This window comes from Elaeis guineensis, chromosome 4 (genome assembly GCF_000442705.2).
Source record: "Elaeis guineensis isolate ETL-2024a chromosome 4, EG11, whole genome shotgun sequence".
Classification (NCBI taxonomy): Eukaryota; Viridiplantae; Streptophyta; class Magnoliopsida; order Arecales; family Arecaceae; genus Elaeis; species Elaeis guineensis.
This window is the reverse complement of record NC_025996.2, coordinates 27,135,784-27,156,560: the sequence shown is the minus strand read 5'-3', so window position 1 is coordinate 27,156,560 and position 20,777 is coordinate 27,135,784. Positions and strand designations below refer to the sequence as shown.

General features: G+C 40.8%; 2 protein-coding genes across 2 annotated transcripts; both read right to left on the bottom strand.

Moving 5' to 3' along the window:
* Window positions 1-1,597: 1,597 nt before the first annotated feature.
* On the bottom strand, window positions 1,598-3,670 carry LOC140857281 (L-type lectin-domain containing receptor kinase IX.1-like). Its single transcript, XM_073256059.1, has one exon. It carries the CDS (start codon window positions 3,668-3,670, stop codon window positions 1,616-1,618), a length of 2,055 nt encoding a protein of 684 aa, XP_073112160.1. The 3' UTR covers window positions 1,598-1,615.
* Window positions 3,671-6,673: 3,003 nt separating this feature from the next.
* Window positions 6,674-20,234, bottom strand: LOC105043219 (uncharacterized). Its single transcript, XM_010920687.4, is given in 7 exon segments — window positions 6,674-7,103; window positions 8,768-8,964; window positions 10,072-10,135; window positions 10,225-10,448; window positions 15,038-15,409; window positions 18,795-19,972; window positions 19,975-20,234. Coding segments are annotated over 7 exon segments (2,406 nt in total). The 5' UTR covers window positions 20,114-20,234; the 3' UTR covers window positions 6,674-6,871.
* Window positions 20,235-20,777: the final 543 nt, after the last annotated feature.

Genomic DNA, 20,777 nt, shown 5'->3' with positions numbered 1-20,777 from the left:
CAAGGTTCGTGAGTTCCCCCATGCCACCTGCTCCGCCGCTCGCTCCCACCGACCGCTCGCACCAATCAGTCGCCACCAGATCAAGCGATCGAGGTCTTCCGCTTATTCCTCCTCTCAAGGAGGTCCTCCTCCCACGGCACCCTCCACCTGTTCCTCCTCTCAAGGTGGTGTGCCTAAAGTGGCTGGACACCAAGGAAGAGCATTCGGTGGTGTTCGTTTGCTTCGGGAGCTGGCGCCATTTCACGGTGGAGCAGCTCCAGGAGATGGCGATAGGATTGGAGGCGTCGGGAAGGACGTTCCTCTGGGCAGTGAAGGGAACCACCGAGGATGCCGCTAAGGTGGAAGAGTGGATGCCGAAAAGGTGGGAGGAGAGGGTGGGAGAGAAGTTGGGCCCCGCAGGTGTCGATTTTGGATCACAAGGCGGTGGGGGCCTTTCTGACCCACTGCGGATGGAACTCCGTGCTGGAGGCAGTGGCCATTGGTGTGCCGATGCTGGCATGGCCGCTGGTCTTCGAGTAGTTGATCAATGAGCAGCTGGTGGTGGAGGTGATGGGGGTGGGGAAGAGGGTCTGGGATGGGTTTCAGAGTACCGTGATGAGTGCGGTGGAGAGCGGCGGATGGAGGTGGCGGAGTGCGCGGACGGAGGCAAAGCCGGAGAGATCGGAGATGGGAAGGTGAATTAGATGAGCAGGTCTTCTTTAAAAAAAATTTAAAAACAGGTTATGAAATGGGTTCCATTTTTTTTCTTTAATAGATAATAAACAGATTAAATGGGTCAGATCGGATAATCTTTTTATTAAATAAATTAAATTTAGATTTCAATATCTGATCTGTTTAATAAACAGATCGGATTTAGGTTTGAACATTTATGACTCGATCCACATTTGATTCGATCTATTTATGACTCGACTCGATCCGATTGCCATCTCTAGCTGCCATCTCTCCTCAGCCCCACGGCCGCTCGTGCTACCCTGGCCACCGCTTCTCGACCCCCGACCGTCCATCCCGCTGCCCCCCCTCCTCGACCGCCCGTGTTGCCTTGACCACCGCACCTCGGCCCCCCAACCACCCGTCGTGCTGCCACCCTTCTCCGGTCCCCTGGACGCTCGTGCTACTTTGGCCACCGCCCCCTGTCCCCCGATCGCCCGTACTATCCTGGCCACCGCCTCCTACCCCCTGGACCGCCCGTCGCACTGCGTTCGGTGAGAGCCATAAAGGCGGCGTTGGAGGCTAAAGGCAGCGTTGGAGGCGACAGGGGCCATTGGACAGGGAAAGGGAAGGAGGATAGTTTCGTCGAAAAAATTTATTACAAGATTACCTTATGAGAGATAATCTGGATAGCCATCTCTTTCTTTCGTAATCCGAATTATTTTATGAGAGGTAATCTAGATTACCAACTTAAAAAAATATACCAAACGTGATAATCTGATGGGATCCTTTTAAATTATCAGCAATTTAGATTGATTGTTAGCTATCAAAAGCAACCTGAAACCCATTAGTTTCACCTCCTCAATTCAATTCAAATCAAAACTCCTATTTCTTAAATAAAAAAAAAAAAAGGAAAAAGCGAAAACAAACTCAAATTACCCAAAGAATTCAAGGCTCCTCCGTGCTCCTATGCATTTAATTTGCAAGAGAGATTAGTAGGAGAATGAGCCCCTGAAGATGCCTGCGATGACCCATGATACCGACTGCTTGAACTAGAACTATCCATGGTCCCCGTGCCAGTGCAAGCAAAATTAGTTACATCCAGCACTGGTGGGGCATCATATTTCATCGGTTTCGGCAGGCTCGGCACGGGAGCCTCCGCCGTCAACACTTGCACCACCTGCCGCATTGAAGGCCTCAACTTGTAGTCCGGCTGCGCGCACCACAGCCCCAGAGCCGTCACCCTCTCCATTTGCCTCTCATCCAACTCCCCTTCGAGCCTCCCATCAGCGGCCTCCACCACCCTCCCCCTCTCATAGAGCTCCCACACCCAGTCCACCAGCCTCTGCTCCACCTCCTCAGCCTTGGGATCGATGGCCTTCCTCCCACAAGCCACCTCCAGTACCACCACTCCGAAGCTATACACATCCGACTCCCTCCCAGCCTTGCCTGTCGTCACGCACTCGGGCGCCAGATACCCCAACGTCCCCGCCAGCACCGTCGTCTGCGAGCCCAGCTCGTGGTCTACCAGCCTTGCCAGCCCGAAGTCGCCCAGCTTCGCGTTGAAGCTTGAATCCAGCATCACGTTGCTCGCCTTGATATCTCTGTGCACCACGCACTGCTCCCATTCTTCATGAAGGTAGAGTAATGCCGAGGCCAGGCCGAGCACGATCCGGTACCGCACCGGCCAGGACAAGGAGGACTTCTTGCCGAAGAGGTAGGCGTCAAGGCTGCCATTGGGCATGTACTCGTAGACAAGGAGGAATTCTCCGTTGTCGTGGCACCAGCCTATCAATCTCACGAGGTTTCGGTGCCGTAGTCGGCCGATGATCGTCACCTCCGATACGTACTCCTTCCGCCCTTGGCTCGAGCCTCTTGAGAACCTCTTGACGGCGACCATGACCATCTCGGACGATGGATTACCCTTGAGAAGTCCCATGTAGACACCTCCAAAGCCTCCTTGCCCGAGCTTGCCTTCCTCGCTGAAGTTTCTTGTAGCTCGGACTAGTTCTTTGTAAGTGAACCGCCTGGGTCCGGTTCCTTCAGCCAATTTATCCTCCATTGATTCATTAAAAACCAAGTCCGCCTCCTTTCCTCCCTTCTCACGTGATTTCTTCTTAATGAACAAGAAGTAACCGAAGCATGCAACCATAAGTCCAACTCCCACCACCACGGCCGCCACCAAAGGGGTTTTCTTCCTCATCTTCTTGGAAGGTGCCTCCTGGTCATTAACAAAGCTAGAGGAGAAATCCCAAGAAATAATCTGGTGAAGCTCCGTCAGGCCTCCTGTGGAGGCCGAGAACCCAATGATCACCCTCTCTGGAAGGACCTCTGTCAGGTTGAGGCGGCGCCACAGGCTTGGAGTTCCATTATAGCGGTCGTCACCATAGGTGAGGAACACAGAGAGCTGGCCCGATGTGGAGTTGTAGCCGATCCGCGCCGACCCGGTGCTCTCGTTCTTGATGTCGCTGCCCCACGTAAGCGTCACGTTGGAGACGATGGAGTTGACATTGATGCCGATGTGGTTGTCGTCAGGATCCCATGAGTTCATGAACGTGTCGAACTCGATGGCGACGAGCTGCGTTGAGATAGAATTATTGGTGGTTGAGTTGAAGAGGCCGAGCCACGAGCCATTAGAGTTTAGCGGGAGCTCGTAGCCGACCGGAGCGATAAAGAAGGCAAGGCCATCACCATAGGTGGTCGGGTGGAGAGCTTTGATGATGAACCGGAAGTGGGTGGTGAAGTCAGCGATGGCGAGGGTGGCAGGGTTCCATAGCTGGATCGGGGTGGCATACACGGCGTGGCCGGAGCTCTGCAAGAGGCTGCCGTCGGCGCTGTTGCGGGTGAGCTGGATGACGTTGTCGCCGGAGGTGAAGGCGTCGCCGGAGAAGTTGATGCCGGGGGTGTTGGGGGTGAAGGAGGTGAAATTGAAGTGGGTGGAAGGGGTGGCAGTGGGAAGGAAGGAAGAGATGGAAAGAAGAAGAAGAAGACGTAATGGTAAGAGTGGGATGAGAGGAATCATTGCTTTGTTGAGGAAAGGGAAGGGGAAGGGGAAGGTTGGCGAGGTTTGAAGCTTTTCTTCCTGAAAGTTGGTCACTTGGTTGCGTCTTGATCAAGGGAGAATGTTGTTACGAGGCGGAGGGTTTGAGGAGGGGCAACGTGGAAACTTCTTTTGTTTGCACTCTTTGACAGGAGGCTACCGTTGCTAGCATGGGCTTGATGTCCACGTGGAGGTAGGAAGAGCAGCATTTACAAGGAAATAGTTTTTTTAATTTGTTGGCCAGCCGGCTGTAGGGCTGAAGAGAAATTCTTTGTGCACCGTCGGCTGCGTGGAAAATCTGTGGTGGGGCGTTTTTATAGATTAATCTATATAATTATTATTTTTTAATATATATTTAAATTTATAATTTTATTTTTTTTATTTAAAAATTTTATATGATGAAAATATTTTTATATTTTAAAAAAATTATGATATCCTATGACATATTATGACTTCTTACAAGGAAGGTGTCGTAATATAGTTTAAGAAACTTTAATATCCTGTATATATTATGATATCTTATGTCAAATTATGACTCTTGCATGTACAATGTCATAATATGATCCAGGATATCATAATATGAAAAGGAGTATTTTTGTCCAACCACTTTCTAATGCGCATCCAATGCCTGTAGCTTTACTTTTTGGTTTAAAAATTTTGAATGATGAAAATATCCTTATTTTTTGGAAAAAAATTATGATATTCTGTACATATAATTAATGACATTCTGCATTATATTATGATATTTTGTAGATAAAAATTATGACTTTCTGTATGCAGGATATCATAATATGGATATGGGATGTCATAAATTTTTTCAAAGAATAGAGACATTTTCGTCATTCTAAATTATAAATAAAAAAATAAAATTGTATACATAAAATGCGTATTAGAAAGCAGTGAGTATGTGGACCAATTAGACAATGTGATGCGTTTTAGATAGGATTTTCTACACCACCCATGGGCAGAAAGAATTTCCCTAAGGCTGAAAGGGTTTGGTATTTGCTTGGGCCAGATCCAACTTCAGCTCAATTTGATTTTAACTCAAGTTACTTTGAAATTGAGTTAGGTTAGATTGGGTTTAGACTTTTTACACAAAGATTCCATAGAAAAAAATGGTCGGATTATCCCCTATCCCCTTATCTTTTTGTTCTTTGAAATGATCGTTTGATCATCTCATAAGGCTACGACCAGGGAGAATATACATGGGGCCAAATAACCATTTATTATTTGCGGATGACTGCATACTTGTCTCAAGAGCAAGGGCTCGGGACAGCAGATCGTTTAGAGAGACCTTGGGAGGACCGTTGCTTATAGTCGGGCCAGCTGGTGAATTTGAACAAATCGATGGTTACTATAGTCCTGATATCCCACCGGGAGTTGCATGTGAAGCCTCTGTTATCTAGGAGTTCCATTGAAAGGCGCAAGGATAAAATAAGGTGATTTGCAATATACGAAAAAGAAGATCACGGCCACTTGGATTTGGAAATGGAAATCCTTGCAATTTACTGGTCGCCTAACACCCATTAAATGAGTGCTCTGTGCCATGGCAATACATTTGCCAGCTCACAATGTTGTGAATGGTTATAAATAGTATTGAGCAACTTCCAATGGTGGGCATGAATGCTGCAAATGTTGGCGAAGTCCATGCAGTCTCATGGGATGTAATTTGTAAGTCGAAGCAGGACGGTGGTCTTGGGCTGCCTCGTATTCAAAAGTGGTGGGATGCACTTCTCTTCAAAAGAGTGGCCAACATTATAATGCAAACTAATAGCCTACCATTTGGATTATTAAGGTCCAAATATGATATGAAAGCAGCAGCTCACTAATAGTTGCTTCTCTGAACAACCGTGAGATCAACTCACTGCAAACATCTATACTTTTGATTCTTGAAAGCATCACCCACCGGAAGCCTCCAATACTGGCACACGGCAAGATAAATTTTGATGGATCGGTAAACAAAAAGGAAAGGAGCTGGTGCGAGATTCGTTCACTGCCCCCAACAATGAATTAACTGCTTACGTACAAGGGTATGAAGACAGCAGCCAGCATGCTTGAAGCCACCAAAAAAATTCATTTACAAGGTGGTGATGCAGCAACTGTTTTGGCATGAATTAATGGTGCAGACTCCTTTCATCATCCTTACCTCCTCAACATTAGATCGACGAAGTGCTCTCTAGATGATTCCAAAGCTGCTTGTGTTCTTAGGGAAGGAAACCATGGTGCAGATTTCCATGCAAATCTGGCGTCATTTTTGGTGCACCCTTTACTCTGGGCAGATGACTTTCCTTCTCAAATTCCTCTGCTGACTCAATGGGAGTTTGTTGTTGTAGTCTATTCTTTCTTTCCTCTTCTTGTACCTGGGGTTTTTCCCCTCGCGACTACCAAAACTAAATAAGTAAACATAATTTAATTGTGTTTATATAGTATCTTTTAGCAGTAATCATTCATCTGTCGGGCTTTGATTACAGTAAGTTAGCATAAACGCTTCTCGTGCTCAAGCACGAGGCATCATCAAAAAAGCTTAAACAAGAAAATTAGGATAAAAATATATCTCCACAACCACTGCAATAAAATAGTGCTCAAGTCCCAGACTCCCCAAAAATATATACAAAGTTAATCCACAGTTCTGATGCCTGCATGAAGCACGCGCTATATATTAGTCAAAAATCAAAAATAAGGTCTTGTAACGAGTAACTTCTTCCAGTATAAACCCTAGCAACGATATCAAACTTGCCCCTTTTGATACCGAAAAACTGTGTACAAGATGGCCATGATCCACGTGAAATGTGTTGACAAGATCACAAACTTTTGTTTCTGTTTCGCTTAATTCATCTCTTCCTCCAAGGTCCAGGATTCCATCCTGACCAGCCAACCGGCAGAGGCGGTTTTCAATGAGTGATTTTTCCTAAGAAAATGGAACAAAATCGATGAAGGAACAAAAGAAAAGGGGATCCTTCAAACAACCGAATAAACCAGCTACAATTCAGATGTAAACCAGATCAGTTTCATAAATAAATAAGTTGCATAACCTATAGAACTAGTGGTTTCTTTACAGAAGAAAATAGATATACTGTCACAATGCATATTATGCACAAAGGAGCTATAAGAAAACTGCTCCTCCAAAAGCAACAAGAATATACGAGTAAGGATTTACAACTAGAAAAACCTATTCACGTTCCCTTACTGGTCTGAACTTTGCAATGGAAGCGGTACATAAGGCTCAAAAAGAGTGACACTGGGGTTCGAATCGTATTGCAGAATTTCTGCAGCTCGTTCAAATTCTTCTCTCAGAATTTTAATGCTGTACTTGTCGACCACACGGCCAAGATCATGGGAAATCTCAAAGGGATCTTCTATGCATATTAGGTGACGATCATTTCCAATCCGCCTTGTCCAATCCTTAGCTTGCTTGCTGCCAGAAAAATCCTTCAGGTTAGCAAAGAATTTGACTAGTATTCTAAGAAATGTTCCATGGTTAATTAATAATTATTGTATACAACATAAAAGACAAAAAGGGTTGATGTTGCAGAGGTTGAATACATCAGTACAATATGGATATCGAGTTTCATTCATGCTCCGCACCATGAACTAGATCTGACTAGTGCCCAAAACAAAAAGCTAAACATTGAATTAGAAGCATAAAAGTTTTAGAAAATTAAGAAAAAATAAAATAAAACCAATGAGAATAATATAAATCCTCCAACCTCTTTGAGGTTGTGCTTGCCATTAAATGTATGGTTGCATGCACAAATCTGAGTCAAGGTAATTGATTTACAAAAAATGTCATTTCCTTCTGAAATACATAATCTTTGTATCCTAACACATTTTCAAAATATAACAGCAAATGAACCTAAAAATTATTAAATAAATTAAAAAAAAACATCTATGAATAAGTGAATGACTGGATCCAGAATGCATGATCCCATGCTAAGGATTTTTGGATGGACATAACAAGATCTGATCCCAGCACATGACAGAGAATTTGACTAGTGAAGAGAATGACTTTTTTTTTTTAAATTAAAAAAAAAAATCCATGCAGAATAAATTTTATCACCTAAAGTACAAATCATATCATCATAAAAAAGAAATTGTTACAAGCATTCGTATCTGGTTCATGTGGTGCCCGAACGGGGCATAATCGATGTGAATTTCAATGATCAATTTGTTTGGAGTAGATTCAATGAAATTCTACCAATTTATTACAATTTGCTTCTTTGTTTCTCTTTGTCCAAGTGCTTCTATGGTGGGATGTACTTATTGAATAAAAAAAAGAAAGAGTGTGAATAGAGGAAAAGGGGACGAGCTTGCCCAGGGCAGCGGTGGGGTGTTGTGGGGTGGTCCACTCCCACTAGGAAGTGATCCTGGATCAGGGTTGGAGATGTGGGTAAAGAAAGAGCACCTGTGTTATGCCCAAAGGATATAACTAGCATTCAGGTGGAACAGGACGGCCATAAAGCAACCTAGACAATTGAGATATTGAACAAAGAAGTGGCCTCCTAAGGATTATTAAAGGCAGGCTAGAAATCTAGGCTAGTGAAATAATAGTTCATAAGCACCAACCAATGACATAAATATAATCCAAACAGCAACAAACGATATATTCATCGTCATTGGTTATAAAATCAGGTAGCAAGAATATCACTTGAAAAAAGTATAGGTCCACAAGAGGAGCAGCCTCAACCAAGCAAGTTGGTCACAAATCCTCTCCTGTGGCTAGCCTCTATTTTTGCTGCCTTGTTCTTTTCTCCAAGCAGAAACAGAAAGATCCATCTACCACCTCACTTTTGTATCTTTCATGGGGGAAGAAAAAAAAGGCATATGACAGTTCATAAAAGAAAAATCTTATAAATGGATTCATGTTCATATCATGTGACAATAGTTTTTATGCTAGCCTCAACCTATTGCAACCCTCCTTTATCCAGCTTGAGACTGGCTATGTACAAAATATTTATGAGCTAAACATGAAAAGTTATTATAATCTAGACAAAGAAGTAGTAGAATAAGCATCAGAACGAAGCCAAATCAGTATAAAGTTGCAATATTCAATAGCTGGTGTAAATAGCTGAAGATACTTACCTAATGATGCTTCCCGTTCGAACAGATATAACATCATTCGTATAATCATGATGATATGCCCAGTACTGAAAAAATGCCCAAAGCAACCGTGCAATACTTTCCTTATTTCGAGCACCAAAATCATGCAGTTTTTCGACTTGATCAAAGTAAGCACATTCAACATTATCTACAGTTACAGCATAGGTTGCCTCCATTGCCTGGCATATAGATGGCAGCATACATTAGAAGGGAACCCCACTTGAAGATATCATCAAAAAAGTACGAGAAGTAGATAGATACTAAGATCAGCAAGCTTCTGGAGTAAGTGTTTGTTGTCCCCCTACCAATGGAATATGCTGCATTTATAATATCAAACAACTGGATAGAATGTGGAATTTATCATACAAGGTTAATGAGATTTCATCCAGTGAATCAAAAAATTAATGAGTTAATCGACTTTCATTTCTTCACGCAACAGGAGATGAGAGTAGCAATGGAATGATGCAGATTAAAACTAGAGTAAAATATCAGGAACTAAGAGAATTTTGTATTGTATCATGAATGTTTTCAGCAATTTGTATGGCCAAAAGATAAAACGGATGCTTAAAATAGACAATTTTTGGAGATGATTAGAATACTGATTGGTTGAGAACTGGACGAAGATGAAATTGTAATGCATAGCTGAGTGGATGAAAAAACCTAGTCGACAGAACTTTTGTTGCAAGACCAAAGTGCCTCGACAGATGCATGACAATTATTGATACACTTATTAAATGTCAAATGAAAATAAAACTTAATTTTTCCTATGAAGTTGATCTGGAACAAAGCCTATGGATTTTGTTGGTCCAACATGCCTTTGATATGCACTACAAAAGACAAGTTTGGATGGCATCTAAAATATCAGAATGTATTTTCAAAGGATACAAGTTCCCAAACTGTTATTCTGGGCCTCTAATAAGGGGGCTTATGAAGATATTAAATATTAACGTCTGATACATGTACCGGGTGTACTAACACTACACCACCATGGTATTGGTAGGGGTCCGGTACTGAGATTGTGAACCTTGGACAAGGCATTGTTGTGGCAATATTGATTAATGCCTTAGAATATCCAAATATATCATCATTGAAAAGGTCAATTAAGCTAGACTACAATAAATACCATACAGAACTATTAACGGACATCAAATGAATAACATACCAAAAGTATTATAAGATTAAGGTATTAATATCTGATTATGGAAAAATATAATATCAGCAACAAATAGCAAACTCTAAATTATAAAAATATTTCCATAAGATTGTCAAAAGCCACCGCTGCATACCTGTAAACAAGGAAGAATTGCAGGCTTGCGGAGTTGCAAGAAGTGAATGCACATTAGCACATAACTGGAAAGAAAATCAGAATCAACATGTTTTAAATATGCCCATGTTACTAATGCAGATCATCTGTAAGAATGAGATATAATGTAACTCACGCATAACTAGAAAGAGTCCCTTGATATGTTATGTTGACGCGACGGGATCTGGCCCAATGTTTCACAATAAAAGCCAACTGCCTTAATCTATCATCTATTTGTGCATAATCTTTCAGGAGCTTTGTGTTAACAACTGCTAAGAGATTATTGATGCATATATCACAAGAAAGTCCAGTAACTGGATCCATTAGCTTTACTATAGGAACCCTCGCACGAGTTAGTGCCTGCATTAAATGAACAATTTCAAGTGAAAAATCCACACAAAATAGTCCAGAACATACTTTACATTCATAGTGAAAGAAAATATTTACACTTAACTTATATTCAATCTGAATCACACAATCACATTACTACTGAGCACATATTACTTCTCTTAGTTTTCTCTTACAATTGCATAATGCTTCTATAACAGAAATTTATAAATAAAAAGACCGAATGGAAAATTACCAGCCAGGGCATACAAACTTCAATAACAAGATCCCTTGGAAAAAGAAATATTATTTACCTGACTGGTATGCACACACGCACACAGACATTTATGTATATACTTGGGGACAAAATGGGATTTTAAGTAATTCCTGCTACAACACTGTCTAAGTTTATTATATGCCACCATACCAAAAAGTGCTCTTGTTAAAGAAATGAAAATCAGCAAGGATCATCTTCTTCAGTGCACTCATTAAATTAAACCTAAATCAGATGTTTTGATTGCTGACTTTAGAGCACAGGCATGATCTAGGGACAACTGATTATTTCTGATGTTCTAATCCAAGACATTGCTCCTCTATAAAGATTGCTCTGGCAAGTCTTCGCTCTCGCACAAAGTAAGCAACTCAGGAAGGAAATGGTGAAACACAGGAACCTTTAAAACTATGCTCAAGTTTGATGAAGGATTGAGAAATTAATGTTTCCATACGGAGATCTAAGAGATTTATTTTTTTGATTTCTTCCCTTTTGGGAGAGAAAGCCATAGAAATAGGTGATGAATTGATAAGAAAAATAAATAATTACTTGGTCATATTGGAGGGAATTTCTTACTTATCATACAAGGGAGATGGAAACCATTTCCTTAGCAAGCAGTGTAGCTCAGAAGTTCTGCAATAGGTCAGTGAAATTCAGATTTTAAGTTACACCATGCTCCGCATCTTGTATAGGAACTTGATTGAAGTTAGCCTTCAACAACCATGCACATGCTGTGGACCTTCACTAAGACCAAGATTTTCAAAACCGGTACCGAACACTGTTCCGATTGGTTGATGACACGAATCAATACGGCCCTGTACCGGACCGGGCTGGAGCATCGACAAAGGAAGGAAGGGATGAACTGGGGAGGAAAAGAGAGATAGAGAGGAAGAGAGATGAAGAGAAAGAGAGAGGGGAGGGAAGCAGATTGAGGTGGTAGAGACGCTGCTGGTGGCCACCGAAGGGCTGCGCGAGCCTTTGGAGGGCTGCGGTAGCCACCACGGCTCCACGTCGTCCCTAGGAGAAAAGAGAGAGAGAGGGAGGGAAAGAAAAGAATCGAGAGGGGTCCGGTGGAGAGGCCGTCGGGTGGCGTAAACGACACCTGCGGCTTCGCTACCATGAAACAGGAGTGATCGCCCCTGTTTTGTGGACTTTTTTGAAAAAACCCGACAACAGTGAAGCTGGCAATGGGCGCCCCTATTTCATGGGCTTGTTTGAAAAAGTCCGACAACAGTGAAGCCGGCAAACCCAATGCCAGTTTCTGGGTTTTTTTTTAAAAAATGTTGAAATAGTAAAGTTGACAAACCCATTGCCAGCTTCACGATTTCTCAACTTTTTTTAAAAAAAAATTGAAATAATGAAGCCAGCTATATATTTGCCGGCTTCACTATTCATCATCATTTTTAAAAAACATGATACAAGGAATAGGGGTGGTCACCCCTGTTTCGCGGCTGTGGCTCTGCCTGCGTGTTCTTCGCCGCTCAACGGCCACGACGGTCGCCTAACAATGCTAGAGATCCCTCTCCGCCACCGTCCCCACTGTTCGGTAGCATCCCTTCCCCTCTCTCTCAGGGTTAAAGCCCCTATCGAAAGACACTAAGCGTGGATGCCTCCGCGGCCCTCTGGCGGCCCTGGCGGGCCAGCACCACCTTCCGACGGCAGCATCCGACGTTTCCCTCCCCTCCTCTCTCTCTCTTCCTCTCTTTTCCTCTCTTTCTCCCTCGGCACTGGCGTGTGCCGCTTTCCAAGCCGAAACTGTCCTAGTTCTCCATTGATCCGATTCGGTACACTCTGAACCGTCCGGTTTGGGATGATTCTAAAAATCATGAGTAAGACATTTCGAAGATGTGTGGAAAGAGGATGACTCAAGCAACGATGATCAATAAATTGCAGCAAAAAGGGTTAAGTAACAGAAAATTCAATTTATGGGAGGCTAATGCTACCACCACTGTAATGGTTAACTACAGAGGATGCTTAGGATTTTATAATGGATTACCAAGAAAAGTAACATTTGAAAAACTTGGTAACAAAACTTACTTTTATGGGAGGCTCATAATTTTGTCCTTTACAAGATGGAATAAAGCAGAATTAGATATACTCTAGTCAGGAGAAAACAAACACTTTCATTTACATGCAATACAGTTTCATGTGGAGAGGATTTTTTTGGCTATAACTATACCATTGTGGCAAAGAGTCATTGCTAATTTCCTATTAGTAGTTTCTGAATTATGCTGAATCTTGATGAGTAATCTTATATTCTTTCTTTCACCTCTCAATATGAACTTTCCATATTTATTTATAGGAAAAAAAAATCAGAGAAGAGGAGGAAAAAAAGCACCATACTTGATTTACACCATGTAAAAGACTAGGAAAAAGAATTAAAAACTAATTTTGATGGATATGGATAAATTAGTTCTAAGAATACCTTCAAAGGGAACTACAATAAACATGCAAGAAATGAATATATGTACATTGGCATACAAGAGGATTCATATATATTCTAGGCTAAATTGTTGAGCTGTCACAGAAGCCACAATGCTAATTCTTGTGATAAGCCCACAACCTAAGATAGCAAATGTTTGTGTAAAAACAAAATTAGCATCCAATAATCTTATGAGCGGCTCAAATTTTATAAGAGATGAAAGGTTCTTTAGTCTCTAATAGAAGAAGACATTATTTGTGTAAGAACTATAATCCTTAAAAAGAGTTTCACTTCGACCCCGCAATAAGCAATCTGCGATAGAAGTTTTGCCCAAGCTTTAGAGATTATTCATATGCATAAACAGAGTAACAATGAAGGAGAATAAGTTAATTACATGAAAAGATGGGGAACCAGAACTCAGAATTTGCACCTAAAGCAAAATAGTGATGAAGCCTCAAGGCGACAGCAAGCACTGTATTTGAAGTTGTGACCCCCCCCCCCTCTCTGCATGTGTGCATGCGCACATGCCCGTGCACATATTTATACATGCGCATATACATAGACTTGTGTGCACATGCACATATGTATGAATATGTATATGTCAGTGCTTAAATGAACAAATGAGACCTACTGTAAAAGTTAGACAACAAGTATCAGCACTCACATATTGAGGATGTGGAGTCAGAGGATCAAGAAGTCACATATTAGCTTTTAATATTTAAGCAGATGAATAGTAATAGTTAGTCTAGGCTCTAGAGTGTCTACTTCTCATGCATTCCTTTGTTATAATCAAATTAAGATGCTGTAAGAACACTTTTGATAAGAAAGATGAAGTAACAATGTCCTAGATTGTTATTTAAAGTGTAATTGCAGCATAACCTGAAACTTAAGAATCATTCATATGCGATAGACATAACTGATGGTTTTGTTTGGATCAGTCAACAAAAGAGAGTCTGAAGTCATGAAACGAGTATTGCAACTTTAAGGATGTAAAATGGATAAGTCGAACCTAAAGATTTTAGAGCTGGATTTGTTACAACTAATAACATACATATATCAAAAGGGGATAAGCTGAATAATGTGGTTGCATTACAGATAACAAGCACCGGAGACTCCGCTGCAAGATGAGAATTTGTTTCCTTTTAACATTATGGGACACCTAAGTAAAAGCTGAAATATTTGCACAAAGGATATGGCCTTAAATAGGAAACTATGCCAAAAGTAGATACATAAAGCCAATATTGGATAAACCCTTGGAAACAGCAAATTATCTAAAAAAATACAGCTGCAACTCAAACTGAAAGTGGGTCAGGACCGGAACCACTTTTCCCAGGTATATGTGTGAACAAGATATAAGAATATCAGCATCCTATCAGCATAAGATTAATTAACAAGCACATCTAAAATATCTGACAACACAAACAGAAGATTAATTGAAGAAGCATTCTCACTAAGAGATTTGCTTTCCTAAATTTGACAAGGATTGGATAGGTGTGAAATCATATTATATTACTTCCAGGCTGGTTTTCTTTCAGCTTAGACCATATATGGTCCACATCCAATCCATAATCGGAAAAAGTCAAATTTTTGATCCAAGCCTGACTAGTTAACTTTGATTCAGATTGGACCTGGTCATTTCCATTTCAGTTTTGAATCAGCAATGTCAATTCAGCCCACTTGAAGACCTAACTGCAATTCATCTAGAGAATAAACTATGCTTGATAAAACTATAAACAAGCAATTGGATTGCATCCATTTTGTTATCAGAATGTTTAGCTATTAGAAAAACAAGAACAACAGATACAAGAAATTATTATACAAAGTAACATCTCAGTGAAACAGACGTATTAAGCATAAGATATTGAACATTGTCATTGAACAGATAGAAAGTATTGATAGAACTGATAAGGACATGTCATTCTTATTTACCTGCACATTTTGAAGCTTACCAGACTGCAAGACATCTGCCAATTTTAACAAAATATCAAGCTTGTTTATGTCAGTATCATCAATAGCAAGACAGACATCAATGTCACTATTTGAGACCCCAAATGAATTGGCACATGATCCATAAAGGTGCAGCCGTGCATTGGGCCATTCCTTGTTTACCAAATTCTGCAGTGAAAGTAATAATTGCTTTTGCTTGGCTATTTCCTCCTCTGCAGGTACTAAAGATTCAAAAATTGAAAGGAAACTTGGTGTCAGTGAATCAATGTTCCAGCGACATTCCAGTGTTCTCCTTCGGATCCTCACTCGCTGGCTTGATACATAATGTCCTCTAGAAGTATCTGACCTGACATCCTGAAAATCATATTAGGCATGAAATACCAGATTTTAGAAATGTAGTTACAACAGGAAAAGAGATCTATTTTCTTTGTTAAACTTCAGTGTGATAATTAACAAACATGAACATCAGCATATATCCTAGATTGGAGCAGCTGCTCGTTTGCATGGGGTTGTGCCAAGTACCCTAGAAGAAAAGTACAGTCCCCTGGAGCTAGAACTGCCATTCTAAACATTCTTGGGAAATTCCATCCACAAATGCAAGTACCCTTCTTGCTCATCATAATTTATTGCATTTTTTTTTCTCCTTGCTGGTCAGATGTATAGAACTAACTTCGGAATTGGACACAATATCAAAGATCTTTTAGAAACACATATTCCTCTGAGGGGTCGATTAGGACATGGGCATAAGGGTCTTTATGACAACTAATAATTCGATTCATTTTTAATTAGGTCTTTCTCTAGCCTCTTTTGGGCTTATTACTTCCTTAGTAGCTCAACACTTATACTCTTTATGGCCCCAACAGTGTCCACACATGCACATGCCAAAAAAGGTTGGGGCATAAAATCTAGCAATCACGATATCACACCATGGTAGAAAAGCCTATCTTGGGACAACATTAGGCTAATGACCTAGCATATCAAAACTTTTGAAAAGATGTGCCAAGATGGCCCAAACAATGTCAAATGTGGGCCAAGCGTGTCTTAAAGCCCATTATCTTGGTCAAGTATCACCTTATATCATAAAGTAAATTGACTACATAATCAACATTTCTTATAGATTTAAGTGCCAGTATTCTATTAGCTTGATGATACGAATCAAGTGAGTGGGTTATTGGCATCATACAAGGTTATGTGATGCCATATGGCCCCACCACTTACTAATCTCAGCCAATGCATATTATTTTTAATATAGGTTATACATGTTATAAGTATAAATATGATGTTATACTACACTATCCAATGCTAAACCATGCCTAATAATCCCTTAGACTCATGTTTCTATTTGGGATGGTCTAAAGCTCTTCTTTCATTTTTGCCCCCCTCTTTTTAAGAATTTGAAGGTCCAACCTCCAAGTCTGATGAAAATTCATTTTTTACATTGAACCACATCTAGAATCAAAAAAGAAACCCATTTGATCAATCTTGTCAAACTGTCTTGATAAAAATTTAAGGCTCAACTCATGTTTTTTAAAAAATAAAAAGTAGTTATATCTTATTAATTATGGACATTCCTCATAATTATGTCTCACAACTTCATTTCTTAAAAATCATTCCAGGAGAGCTCTTATTCCAAATTTAATGTTCTCCAACTCTTCACCTGTAAAGTACAAGCCTTTTTTAGCTGAGTAATGGTTGGACATTTAATTTTTGGGCTTATTGTCCTATTAAGAACCACTATCTATAAGAACTAAAGTATTTGAATAAAAAAGAATGTTTTTGCATAGCCTCAAGCCAAAAATACTTCGGCATTTCATTTTATTTAGGACACTTCGAGATAAAAAAGCATAAAGTGGAAAAAAAATCTATAAATTTAACAAATAAAATAAATTAGAAAATATAAAATATCCATAAAAAATGTTACAATGCTAAAATGATAAGAATAACAGTTCATCACAATATATATCATATTTTAACCCTTCATCTATACTTTAACACCTTCTATTCATCTATGCTTTGCATAGTATATGATTCATTAATTTAAACTGATGAAATATCCAAACACCACACCATCAAGCAATATGCATTTAATACTAAGAATGACTTGGCTTCCATTTAGTACATTCCTACTGATGTCCGACTGTTTTCATATGGAAAAACATGACCAAGCTCAATAGTCAAACAAATGAAAATAATAATGAAGTAATTTAAAAAAAAAAAATCCATCAACTTATAGTCCATATCACAAAGAACTAGATTTTTAGGTAAATGTAGTTCACATGATTTACTCAAAGCATGAATTAGTGAAAGAAATTTTGTTTAATCATAACTTACATTATTCAAAAAAGGAACATATTGCAAATAGCATACTCAAGAAATGTAATCCATCAGAAATTCCAAGCTTTCTTTGATAGTCAAGTGAAATCTCTTTTTCTGCTTCCTTATTTTATCAATGAACTAAAGATTGTCAAACAAATATCCTTGTTATGCTCAATTGCTATGCACACCTCATTTTAATTGATAAAATGCATGGGGTTAAGTCATTACCTTAATATAGATTGTCTAATATATACTCAGTTAATGAATCGAAATGTATCCTAATACCTAGAAAAAAAATAGATTATTTGGGAATTTTCAATATGATTAACATATATGGGAATCGTATATGACATGAATGAGCAAAAGAATTGCCAATTGTCAAGATTCAGAAACCGTGAAACAAAGCTATATATCTGATGTACATTTATATGAGTGGTAAATAAGTTTATTATGGTAAATTTGCATGTTTCCATGTCAATAAAACAGTAAGTATTTCTTTCAGAAAAAGGACAAACCAGCGCTTGCAAGCACATTTCTGGAAAGAGATCTAAGCAAATGTTAGAATTAATCACTGATAATGACATGAGGTTGTACGGCAGATCAAGACCAAGATCAACATCAGGATCATCATAAGCTATCACAGCAATTATATGATGCACAAGACAATCAAGAAATATATTTACTCACAATGATTAAAAACTTGGTTTCCGTCTTAGTCATGGCAAATGAGTTTCGTTATCAACATTTTCAGCAGTTATTGGCGGTTTGGCCTTAGTTTCACAGTATCAAACCAAAAATAGTTAAAATTCAAAAAGAAGAAGAAGAAGAAGAAAAGAAATAGTTCTGAAGTATATTGTAATGTGCAAGACCTTAATCTGTATTTTTTTTTTTTTTCAAATTTGTAGTGAAACAATCAAAATAATATGTTTTATAAATAGGAATAACCTGAACCCTACATAAACCAAAGATGTACTTCTCCAAATTTATTTTGACAGTTACAGCTTCTTATAGACAAGACAATCAGCAACAAAGGGAAAGAAGAACATCAAGAACCTACATAATCAAAAATCACTTCCATGGTTACATGGTTAATGCATTAACTTTATTCTAGGTTATAAAAAAAAGAATCACAAGTAGACATACTAATTGAACAGCTTTTGCACATCATAAAGAAGCAATTTGGATGGAATCGGAGGGGGAGAGGGGGTAGGGGGTGGGTGGTGGTGGAGTAAATAAGCTCATAAACATTCAGAACCATATTACAAAGGATACACAAGATTGAGAGAGAGAAATTGTGATCGTTCAAAAGCATTGGCTTGTAAATACTCAGAACCATATTACATAGGATACAGAAGGTTCAAAAAGAAAATTTGTCATCTTTCAAAAACTAAGTGCAGAGGATATTGAGGAAATATTTGTTTACCTTACCCCGTGAAGTACTCACATTTGTGATAGCATTCTTAAGCTCTGCATCAGCCCTCAGCTCCAACGAATCCAGAAGTTGTTCGCTTAACAAATCCACTTCCCCGCAATTATCCTTTCTAGAGGATATGTCATCAATCTCACTCTGGCCTGAACTTTCCAGTCTATGCCCTCTAGCTTTCTTCCCTCCATCATCAACATCATTGTCCGTATTCTTCTCAGATTCTCCAACATCCTTTTTGCCAATAGGATGTCGATGGCTGTTGATAGGTTGGCTAGAGCTGACAGGCCGACTTCTAAGCTGGGATTTGAGGGTAAGATCACTCCGCTCCCCATGATCATCTTGCCGAAACTCTCTATTATGTGCCGCTGCATCATCTGGGTAAGAATGAGACTGACGATTCTCGTCACGCCAACTCCTATCCCTCCTCCCCACCTTTTGATCCCCATCTTGCCTCTCATGCGTGGCGATCCATTGCCCCAATCCCTGTGGCCTGTGTGGTGGCCTCTGAAACGGGGCATCTTTTCCTCTCTCTCCATGGAAGTGGGTCCGCTCAAAGTGCCCATGTGACCTCTCGGCCTGCCCCTTCCATTGCGGCGTGCTAACTTTGGGAATGCTCTGGCCAGCCAATCCCCTGTCCAATTCAGCAGCACGACCAGCCGGAAATTTATGAAAACCCGGTGGTGGTCTTAAATCACTCCTCCCCTCTGGCCCCCGAGAACCGGAAAACTTCCTACTTGACTCAATTTGATCCACGAGAACCCTATCTTGATGCGGGTGCCCTGGAATTCCGTAAAGGTCGCCGCTTGGAGGGGCGGCAGCAAGAGGGCCGACGCCGGGGGTCGAAAGCCCCAAAGTTTGGTCTATCCGGAAGAAGGGGTGGTTCCCCGGGCCGTGGGAGCTCCCGGCATCGGCGCCAAGGGAAGGGAAGACGGGCCAGAGGACTGGGGGGAACCCAGGGGGAACAGAGAAGGGAGGAGGGGAGAAGAGGGTGGCTTCGGGGAAGTGGCCCGCCGGCGGCGTCGGATGGGGAGGGTGGGAGGGCGGTGGAGGTCGGAAATCGGGGGGAAGGAAGGGACGGCTTGGGCCGAGGGCGGCGACGGCGGGGTCGTGGTGGCGAGGGTTGGGGCCGTTGGGGGGAAGAGAGGAAGGGAAGGCGGAGGGTTGGGTTTGAGGGGTTTTTGGAGGAGACGGAGGAGGAAAGCGCCGCCGTCCAAAGAGGCGGAGGAGGAGGAGGGGAGCTTATCTTGACCGCCGGTGACTCCAGTAGCAGGGTCTCTGGAGGAGGAGGAGGAAGCTCCGCCGCCGCCGTCGGCCATACCCTTTGCCGGCGGAGCGGATGGGCTTCGCAACGAAGTCGCCAAGGCTCGGGCAGCCGACACCGGTTGGTGACTAGATGTTTTGCTTCGCCCGAGGGAAGACCTCAAGGGTTAAGGGCTCCGCGGTACGTTGGAATCTGTGGCATATTCTTTTGATCCTGTAGCAATTGGCATTGTAATCTAGTTGCAGTTCTTTTAGCTTTAGAATTGTAATTAACTTAGGACTTTTATGAAGCATCCGTAGAAGATTATGTTAATTTATGATACTCACTTTCGATTGCTCATCTTGGTTTTGGGGTTAGGTTTCATAATCATAGGTTACGCCAAGATTCTGTAGTATCTCATAGAATATAATGGTACCAACTTATCATGCTGATGTGGCAGATAATTATCAGGCTGATGTGGTAGTTGGACTGAGTGACTTGGGATTAAATCCTATTTTTATCAGGATAATAAAGATTAGAGATATTTGGAGAGGACCGAGTGACTTGGGATTAAATTCTATTTTTTATCAGAATAACTAGCAGGATTTAATTGATATTAATAGGTATTAATAATAATGATATTTTTTAGCTATAAATATTAATAAATTCAAAAATCAAAAATATTATAAGGTAGCTATGTAGAATATATTCTTGAAATGAAAAGACCATCCATATGGGGA

Excerpts from the sequence above, each read along its gene's own strand:
- LOC140857281 (XM_073256059.1), bottom strand. The coding sequence starts at position 3,670 with ATGATTCCTCTCATCCCACTCTTACCATTACGTCTTCTTCTTCTTCTT.